At 35.8% G+C, this 9,768-nt stretch overlaps 1 protein-coding gene across 2 annotated transcripts in view; it reads right to left on the bottom strand.

Moving 5' to 3' along the window:
• Window positions 1-5,869: 5,869 nt before the first annotated feature.
• MON2 (MON2 homolog, regulator of endosome-to-Golgi trafficking) overlaps window positions 5,870-9,768 on the bottom strand; it is a 65,776-nt gene continuing 61,877 nt past the window's right edge. For both annotated transcript variants that reach the window (XM_041465483.1, XM_041465482.1), the window contains 2 exons: window positions 9,382-9,464; window positions 5,870-7,517 (listed from right to left, as the gene is read on the bottom strand). In XM_041465483.1, the coding sequence (XP_041321417.1) occupies window positions 7,354-7,517; window positions 9,382-9,464 (247 nt within the window). In that variant the 3' untranslated portion in view covers window positions 5,870-7,353. The remainder of the gene's footprint in view (window positions 7,518-9,381; window positions 9,465-9,768) is intronic.

The following is a 9,768-nucleotide window of genomic DNA, read 5'->3' as shown; positions in this document are numbered from 1 at the left end:
CTTAATATCATGAGAATATTTAGAAAGTTTCTTAGATAAGGAGTTGGCAATTTCTATTTGAAGAAAATCAGCACTCCTGGGTGAAAGTAAAATGTAAATTCAAACCACATCATTTGGACAAATTCATGGTAAGAAGGGGAGAGAATATTGTAGAATGTTGTTTCTTTTTGGAGTTTGGTAATAATTGAAATATTTACCATGTCTAAACAGAAATTGTTTTAGAATTGTAATTGGATATCAGTACAAACTACTGGCAGATACTTAGCATACATCACAGTTTATTACATGGCAAATCAGAAGACCTACACATTTTTTTACTTGCATTTATCTGAAAAATAAAAGTGCAAGATCCATTACAGTAGATCCTGGAAAGCAATGACAAATTACCTCCTAGGTTAGGAAACATGCAAGGCTGCAGCTGGATACAGGCACCAGTCTGCAAGCTTTCAATCCCTATGTTTGTTGGAACCACCCACCTTGCTGCTTCATGCCATAATGAAAAGCTCTGAAAGATTTTGAGGATGGGAGCCCCAGTTACTTTCAGTAATTCAAGTTTTGTTTACCAAATGTGCAGGGACTTTCAAAGAACTCATGTTTACTGCCAAGTATTTTCTCATTTTCCTAAGAGATGAGAAGTTCAAATGCCAAAAGTAAGAATTCAGGCACCCAAGTGGGTGGTATCAGAAGTAACTGTAACCTTGCTGATCTGAAACACTTGTGAAAAAAGCAGCAGTTAAATGTAATATAGAAACAATCAGAAAAAATACCTGATGAGTGTACAAAAGTGTAGCAGTAATGGAAATGGTTAGCTGTTTACAGAGTTTATGAAGACAGTAATATCATGTACTCATGCACATTGGGAAACCAATGGAAAACCAAGATGGATCAGTAGCAGGGAGAATTTAAGGCTCAAAAAGAGCTCAGCTTTGTACACTAACTGCAGATCTCTTAACTCTTCATGTAATTATTTAGACTAATGCCGTGACTACAAGGAAGTCACAGCATGTTGTCCCTTGCAGACACAGGGTACAACAGATAAATATTTGAACATTATCTTCACCCAGCGTAAAAAGAGACAAGCCTTAGAGCAAGCCCTTACAAAGCATATGTAAAAACCCAAAAGGCAAACAAACAAACAAACAAATGCCACGAAGAAGATGCTCTTAGGGGAACTCAGAAAAACTGTAGCCATCAACACATTGCAACAGCAAAGTCAACTGCTTTTACTGTGGCTCTCTCATCTTCTCCATTTTGAGATGCCTAAAGTAAACTAAAAAAAAAACACCATGAAACACCAGATGCCTAAGCCTAAGGAAGTTGTGCTATGCTCTGGCAGCAAGAACTGTCACTTCCACATAGCAACTCATAGCAACTGCCTATGTTGTCTTCCCTGACTGCAAATGAAAGCCAGGTTAGTTAATCTTGTGATAGACCTCAAAATTTTAGTTACTTAAATCTCAGAAGAGAAATCTAACTAGCTTGTGCATCTCAAAGCAGACATTCCATACTGCCTCTCCTAAGTTTATTACAGGAGGAATGGTTTCTGTCAAAAATAACTTCTATTTAATAATGACTTAAATAAACAAGAAACTACATTTTAAGCCTGATTCTGCACCTGTTTGTTTGCAATGATAGTCCCACTAAATCTGGGACTTTAACTTTTTAAAGTCCCACTAACTTCTGAAAACTAGGGAATTCATTTTACATAGCTAAGATTATATCACTTGTAAATGGTTACATTTTATTTGAAAACACCTGAGTACATTTTTTGATCATTTAACACCTCATTACTTTGACAAGAGCTCTGTTTGGATTCAAAGTACAATATGAAAAATGGCATTCAAAATAATTCTTAGATTGATCTCTTCCAAAGTACTGAATATATCCATGAAATACATTTTGTTAACAAAGAGTACAGAACTAATTGTTTCTGGTTTCCACTGTCTTCAGCTTTTAGAGAGAGCAGATTTTACTTTCACAGGTGTATTCTGTGTGTGGAAGAGGAAAATAAAGGCAGAAATTTTTTCAATTCCTAACCCATTTCCAAGTTTGACCTAGATGTTTGAATTGAATTGGTTAAAGTGATATTGCAAGAAAGAGCTACTACTATCAGACTGAAGTTTAGTTCTTCAAAAATTTGCTTCCCATTCTATAAAGAAGGAGGGGCTCATGCTACTCCATCAATTCAGTGCATGCTCTTTGAGACTATGGCCACAAAACTGCTTAAAATTTTAACAGTACAGTGCATACAGCTTTAACAGACATTATTAATTTTGTATTTTGAGATAAAATTATTTAATTTAAATAAGTCTGTTCTAAGATAAATGTTTATCTTTCCTCATTTGTTCTAGGGCAGTACTTTGTGTAGACTCTGGAGCTCATTTTAGTGGTAAGGTAGTACAGTATAATGCTTCGCCAAGCCCAGAGGCATGAACAGATGTTCAGTAAGTAATAGTTGTGATGTACTCCAGAAACCAGTTCTTTGTACATGTGTATCAGCACTATGCACTTAATATTTCTGTCCCCTTCCATGTTTTCTCATGACAGAGGTTGATCAAAACCAGACTGCTCTCTGTGCTCTCTCTGAATTGGTGACAATCCAGTTTTGGCTGCCATTTTTCTATGGAGCTCTCAGCCCCACCCCTCCCGACCTGGCACTGGTCTTTGATGTCATGTGGGACAGACGTGTGAGTCTTCTGGTATGGAAGCCAGAAATGTAAGCAATTCCTTGGCCACTTTAATTGTTCTAAGTAAGAAATAGTTAACATTAAAAACATCACACTGAGTGGTATCAGGCTTCAAGTTTCCAGCCACCACAGCCTCATGAACTTCTGCAGTCTTCAAGCAGCTTCAGCTTCAGAGATACCACTGAGCACTCGTGTCAAGTCTAAGGCAAATATTTTGTGCACAGAGAGCAGCAGGAATGACTCCAGTTTGAAGATCAGGGTCTTCAGTAACAAAACTGTGAAGGTGCCAGATACATGACTTCCAAGGGCTTTCCTTTCTTATTTAATTGTTGATAATCTCTTCTGAAAACAAAACAGACAAAGGGGGCGATGCCTTCGAGTATGTTTCAACATCACAGTATTTCTGATTGAAGAAAAATATGGTAGCTGTGCTTATTTCCATAAGGAATATATTTTAGGTGAAAAGAGAACTACACTGCTGATAAATGAAATTATTTATGAAGTTCTTAAGGAAAACATCTGGATCACCAGTAGAAATAAATGTGTTAATATGGAGAAAAAAAGCTTATCAAACTGATCATAAAAATAAGCTTATCTGAGAGTTCTTCTAAACACAGATAATAAAGTAAATTCAAGCAATGAATAGTCTCATCTCTTGCTAGTGAAATCCTGTAGTTAGCACAGTAAACACAGGTCCTTTTTATCAGTTGTTTCATAATCAAGGCATACATTCTTAAATAAGGAGCTTAGAAAAAGAAGGATCAGCTTTTACCATGTTACTCTCTGACACACACAAGGACACCACAAAGATGATCTTAAAAATGTGAGGTTACTCAGATTTGTTCTTTAAATACCAGGAAGAAACTCTTCAGGCCCAGTCAATTTGACAACGTCACCATTTTCTCTCCTGTTTCCCTTTTTCTAGGCAAGCTTCTGCAATCTTTGTTATTCATATCAATTGCAATATACTGGCAGTAGATTTCTGATGTTTTTGATTAGCCATCACCATAATAAACCAAAAAATTCAACATACAGATTGCATACAGAAAATGAGTAGCTAGCTGCAAATGTGAGGTGAACAGCTTGTGAAGAGACACAGAACTGAGCTGTACAGAAACAGACGAGTAGAAAATGTGTTTTCCTCCTCCCTCCCCCCAAGAACACTCCTATCTTGAGCTTCTAAATGAGTTTCTGCAAAATACACAGATGACTGATACTTGGGTTTGCCATTGTGAGGAAAAGAAAGGCATTAGCCTCACTAAAAGTATCTTGCCTGAAGAGTTCAAGGCCAGCTATGAGAAGATTTGCACTTTGGCAAGAAGAAACAACTCAACCTGGGTAAAAGAAGAACTCCATCTGCAGAGTACAATGATAAACTACTCAAGTTTTACAGACATATTATTTACTTGTGTAAACAACGAAGTGACCATGTGTTTCATGTGGTTTAACATCCACTAACATTCCACAGTTCACCAATAAAGCAGGTGGAGAAGCAGGCTCATGTACAAGGGAACAAAACAGATGTCCAGTTAGATAACCATCTCTGATGATAAGCAAATAACTACTGTAGGTTACTTCTGGGAATAAGACTTTCTGTAAGAACTTCCCAGCTTGAGACATCTGTTCTTTTTTCATAATCAGTTACTATGCAATCTTAAATCCTCATGTACATTAAAGCAGTGGTCATAGCACTGAGACGTACAAGTTTTCCCACGTAATCCAAAGTCTTGATATGAACATGCTAATAATCTAATAATTTTCTCTTTGGATTCCCATCCACGTCTTTTTTAAAGTTGTGAACAAGAAGGAAAGATTGTGGTTACATTTAATAAGCAATTAATTCTTATCTTCTAACTTCCAGCTGACACATTTCTATACAGCCAGCTGTAGCACTTGTCTAGCTGACTTCAGCAACACACTGCAGACCCCATCCTGAAAATGTCCATGACTAAGCAACCCTAAAGACTTGAAATGAACCTGGACATGGGTCTACTCAACAGGTAATGTTAAATTAATTCAATTTCTTCTGGAACAAGATTTACCTTGCTAGAAACATGTAAAAATGTGAAATTTAAATATTCAAAAATGCTGCTTGCCTCAAAGAAGCCCTAAGAATGCTTAGCAAAAAGTACAAATAGAAAAAAGAAATTGATATTTCAAGTTGGAAGAAATATTTGAGTGTTGGACAAGAAGGCACAGTAAAGGGAATAATTTTTGTTCACAGACAAAATTAGTCAATGAAAACATTTTCTAAGCTAAGGAGCTTTGTTTTTAGTTTTCAAACTATTTATACAAAATACAAAAAAGCAGCAATACGGTCAACCTCAGATTGCATGTCCAAAACATGCCTCAAATAGCACAGATATTATTCATTTTGTAATTAAGAAGAAAGGATGGTAAGTTAGCTGATTGGTAGTTTATTTCAAAATCTTTTGAAGATTAATATTCATGGGTGTAAAGTAGTGTAAGATCTAGAGTCAAGAAAGACTCATGCATCCCTTTCTGAATTACAGATAAAGATGAAGATTTGCCTCAATGGACAAATGCATCTGTATTATCACTGAAAAATCCATTCAAAACTAATTAGAAACAAATTCACCCATAGCTTGGACTGCACACCTATATATTTTAAAACAAATTAATTCCCTTCTTTCCTGTCCTACAGTTTGTTTCATTAATGACCTCAACTTATCTTCCACTAATTAGGAGAGCAGTTGTCAGGTTTTCACTTTCAGAGTATGGATGATGTTGCTACTTTTCTGCAAGATCCAGTTCTACAGTATACTGGAACTGCTCCTCCAGAGAAGGTATTTTGACATAAATTCTATTAACAAGAAACATTTATTTCCTTATTGTAAACTGTGTATTCTCTTAAAACTATTCAGGTTTGACAATTAAGTCCCATGCAACTTTGGTCACAGAAATGTGCAAGGTCTTGAAGCCTCTTTAATATTTACCATACTTTGAAACAGAAAGCTTTTAAAAAAGGACCATAAACTGGAGACTTGTGGGAGCAAGCTGTCCAAAGAACTGTCTGGAGAACATTACTAATGCAGGGTAACCCTGACCAATTTATCACACCTTCAGCTTCAAGCTTCTACAGCTTTTACACCTATTCACATGTACCAATCAGTGTTCCTTGAGCGAGGAAAGTGCAAAGCAAACAGATGTAATACCATTTCTTATGCATGACAGTTTTTTTAATATCTACAAAAGACCTGAAGAAACAAAACCCTAAATGTAAGCTCTGAAATCCATAGAAAGGCACCTGTCTTTTTTTTTTTTTTCCCCCACATTTGGCCTTTGTGCTTTCACATCACAGATTAAAAATGTGAATACAGGTGAAACATTATTGAAATCAAAATTCATTAAATAAGATTTTAAATGCTAGATCATAAACTTTAAAAACAATACTATTAAAAGTGGTTTGCTTCAATTGTGTATTATGTTAAAATGAAACAAATTCACATTTATTTAATGACAAATTTTACTGCATTTCTAACTGAGTATCTATCTTCAAAAATACACTTCTCATGGTTTTTATCAGACACAGTTTATAATTAAAAGATTAGAACAATTTGTTTGGGTTGAAAAGACATTAAAAAACAAAACGCTTAAAATTATTGAACAAAATATCACAGCCAAGTATTTTAGATATTTGAACTTGCCTTTCCTGGGTCATGATTCGAAGACTGATACTTGCCAAGAAGGTCAAAAAAGGCTAACAACCCTCAAATACGTTTGTTTTATTTTTAGAGCAAGGCTGCAACTGCAAAAATGGATAGAGTTAAGTAGAAAAAAAATCTTTAAACAAATTTATTATGAAGTGAGGTATGGTAGTGTTGAAGTGCTACAGTGGATTTGTGCATATTCAAACTTATTTCAGATCAACTACTCTGAAGTTTGAGATCAGCAGACTGTGACTGCTTGCTTCAATCATTTGTTATATGACCCTTTGCAGATGTCCAATGGCCACAAAGAAGATACATTCAATTAAGCAAAAACTAACATGATCAGATATGAATGAGCATATCTGGCAATTCAGAAGGAAAAATGTAAGTAAAAATGCAAGCATACAACTTATCCATAATAAATACATTTTCAAGCATTTGACATTATCAATATTTTTAAAAGAATTTAAATAATAAATGCAACTATTTTATACATAACTGTACCATTTATTATACACACAAGTATATCAGTTCCCTTTGTTTACAAAGGCTGGTTACAGATATATGGAATGTTACAGTACCATCTTGCATAAAATTTTAGTACAATTCGTACTTCAAAAAAGGGTGCAAAACACCAGCCTAATAAATCTGACTGAATTGAAATATTTTTAATTACATCATTAACACATACACAACAAGCTGTACATAAGCCCACTTTTCAATCACCACTTCAAGATACTGTAGCAAGTACATTAGATTATAAATGATTCCAACTAGTCAATTAAGTTTATTAAAGGTTTGCACTGCTACTCACTCTGGAACCTTTGAGATAAAGCCTGTATTCATGACTTACTGAGTTCTTGTTAGTACAGTTAAGAGGCAGTCAGCACTGGTTGCCAAAGTACTAGTCACAAGAGATTTCCTCAGAGAAACTTCACCCAGGAGCAAACATTTCTGGATATTCCCTTCAAGAATATAAAAGAAGTTTTATGGGGTCAAGACTCTCCATTCTGTACCTTGGCTGCTGGTGGATGCATGAAGTCCTTAAAGGGAACCAGTGCCTCCTTCAAAGCAGAGCACACTTCTGAGGATGAGCAGGTGATACATTCTACTAAAGTCGGGTACAAGGCAATAACTTGTGCCCATGTGCTAGAATCAACTGCAGGGAAGAAAAGAACAGACTGAATCACTTACCACTGTCCAAATACTGACAACAGATTTTTTTTCCAATACCTCTAAGTAATGGCAGATTCAGTGTGCCTAAGCATAGGTACTTAATGCTATACTATGGCATCCACACAGGGCGCTCAGATACAGGCCAGGATTTCTGCAGGAGAACCATTTGTTTTTTCAGCTGCAGCCAGAGGCCATATGGGATAATATCCTTAAGGTAGTGCTACACGCCTGTGTTTCTACATATGAATCATTCATTGTGTCTTTGGGATGAAGAACTGACAAATTTAAGATAATACTTCAATCTGTAATACATGTGATTTCTGCCTGCTTTCTCAGCTCTTCACAGAAAATTGAACTGGATGCACATTTCACTTTAGGAAAATTGTCAGCAATGAGACTTTCTGGCTTCAGATCATTTCAGATTACAAGAGCTGTAGAAAGCAAAGGTAAAAACTGGACAAAGAAAAAAATATCCATGGTAAAGTTTTGTTCATCCAACAAGTAAAATTAAACATTGTAACATGATTTTATTATAATGTCACTTCCTTGGTTATTTCAGTTTTAGCTCTGCTTTCAAAAGAGAACAAACCTCTGGCTTCAGACATTAATAATTATCATAAATAAATATTATTATTAAAAGGTAGAAGAAGTGGGATTGAAATGATTCTGCAATTTGTCCAGTAGATCTCTTTCTAAGGAAGTGTGTGAGAAGTTTGGCAAGCACTGCTGCTTAGGGACCAGGGGAAGAATGTCTCATTGCAGGAAGAGGGACGTGGGGAACAGTCCAGCTGAGTCAGCTTCTCTGCTCCTCTAAGAGGAAGACCCACCAGAGTAGCACTTCAGTTAGCTTCAGGGTTAGCCAAAAGGCTTTATGCATCCTGGCATAGTTCTACCTGCACACTTTGGCCATGAAACCTTGGAAACCACATCGTCATAACTCTGGCTGCTCAGTGATGATGCAAATGAGGCACTGCCTCTTTCCAGAAACCCACTTGCCTGTGTTTTTCTGCAAAGGCTGGTTTGTTTGTTTGTTTGTCAGGATTAAAAAGGTTGGGTTTTTTTCTGTTCCTCCTAATATCAAAAGCAGGGAGGTAGAGGGAAATGTTGTATACACACTTCTGTCAGAATTTCAGAGTCCAATACAATGGACTTAACCAAGACTCATTATTAAGTTTCCTTCCAAGAACTCTCCACATATATCAGAGGTGCAGCTTATGGGAGGAACAGGATAGGTAATTATAAATGAAGCTGAAGTCTTTCATTTGATTCAGCCCTTTAAATAAATCTGTCAACCATTTTCTCAGGCATCAATGACTAAGCTCAGTCCAGGGAACAGAAAATAATAGTGCAGGAAGAGAGGGAAAGCAAGACCATGAGTGTAAGTATCTATCAGCCTGTCCATGCATTTAACTTGCACACCCCTTTAACTGCAGAATGCAGTGAACAAAATCCATAGCAACCTAAAAAGGTATTATGAGAAGGAAAAAAGGATCTAGCCAGGCTTCATATTTTTAAGAATTCCATTAATATTTTATGGAATGGGGCTTTTTCTTTGTTTTCAGAAGACACTAAGCTTTATCTAATAAAGGACACTATAAATTGAAGTTTACTCTTTTATTAAAAATATCGTAGGTCCTTATACTTTTAGTCATACTGGAAAAACTTTGTGGGGTTTCTTGCCATCTACCTGTCACCTACATATACAAAGAATTACAGAGTACTGACTCTAACAGAAGACACTTTTCTTTCAGATTTCTGTGAACACTACTAAAAGAAATAATAAATATATCTTTAGGGCAGATAAAATGTTACCTTGTTTGGAATGATGTTATTTAACAATAACTTACCATTTTCAGGTTGAGTCTTTTTAAGTGAATCTATGAGTGTACTGACAGCTTTTAAAACAAATATGATTTCTGTTACTTGCTGCCTACAAATGAAAAAATGCAAACAGTCAACTAGTCGTTTTTGTTTCAAGAATGTAAGTTTCATAGAAAAAGTTTCCCACTATCATTGCTGTTGTCTCACGTAGGACAGCTTTAACTTCGATACTGGAAACAGTAGCACCATACAAATCTCAATCTGAAAACACTCATCGCAAAGTACATGATAAGGCTAACAAACATAATCAGTTTCCACATTCCTGATCAAAACCTTCAGAAGTGAAGCGAATTTCAAGTAAGTTTCCATTTTAAAGAATTTCTTCGTTTTCTGATCAAATTTTTCCATTTTAA

The sequence above is a fragment of the Pyrgilauda ruficollis genome, unplaced genomic scaffold, assembly GCF_017590135.1.
Source record: "Pyrgilauda ruficollis isolate IOZ18807 unplaced genomic scaffold, ASM1759013v1 scaffold19, whole genome shotgun sequence".
Taxonomy (NCBI): domain Eukaryota; kingdom Metazoa; phylum Chordata; class Aves; order Passeriformes; family Passeridae; genus Pyrgilauda; species Pyrgilauda ruficollis.
Note: the sequence above shows the minus strand (reverse complement) of the source record. Positions and strands in the feature narration are given on the sequence as shown.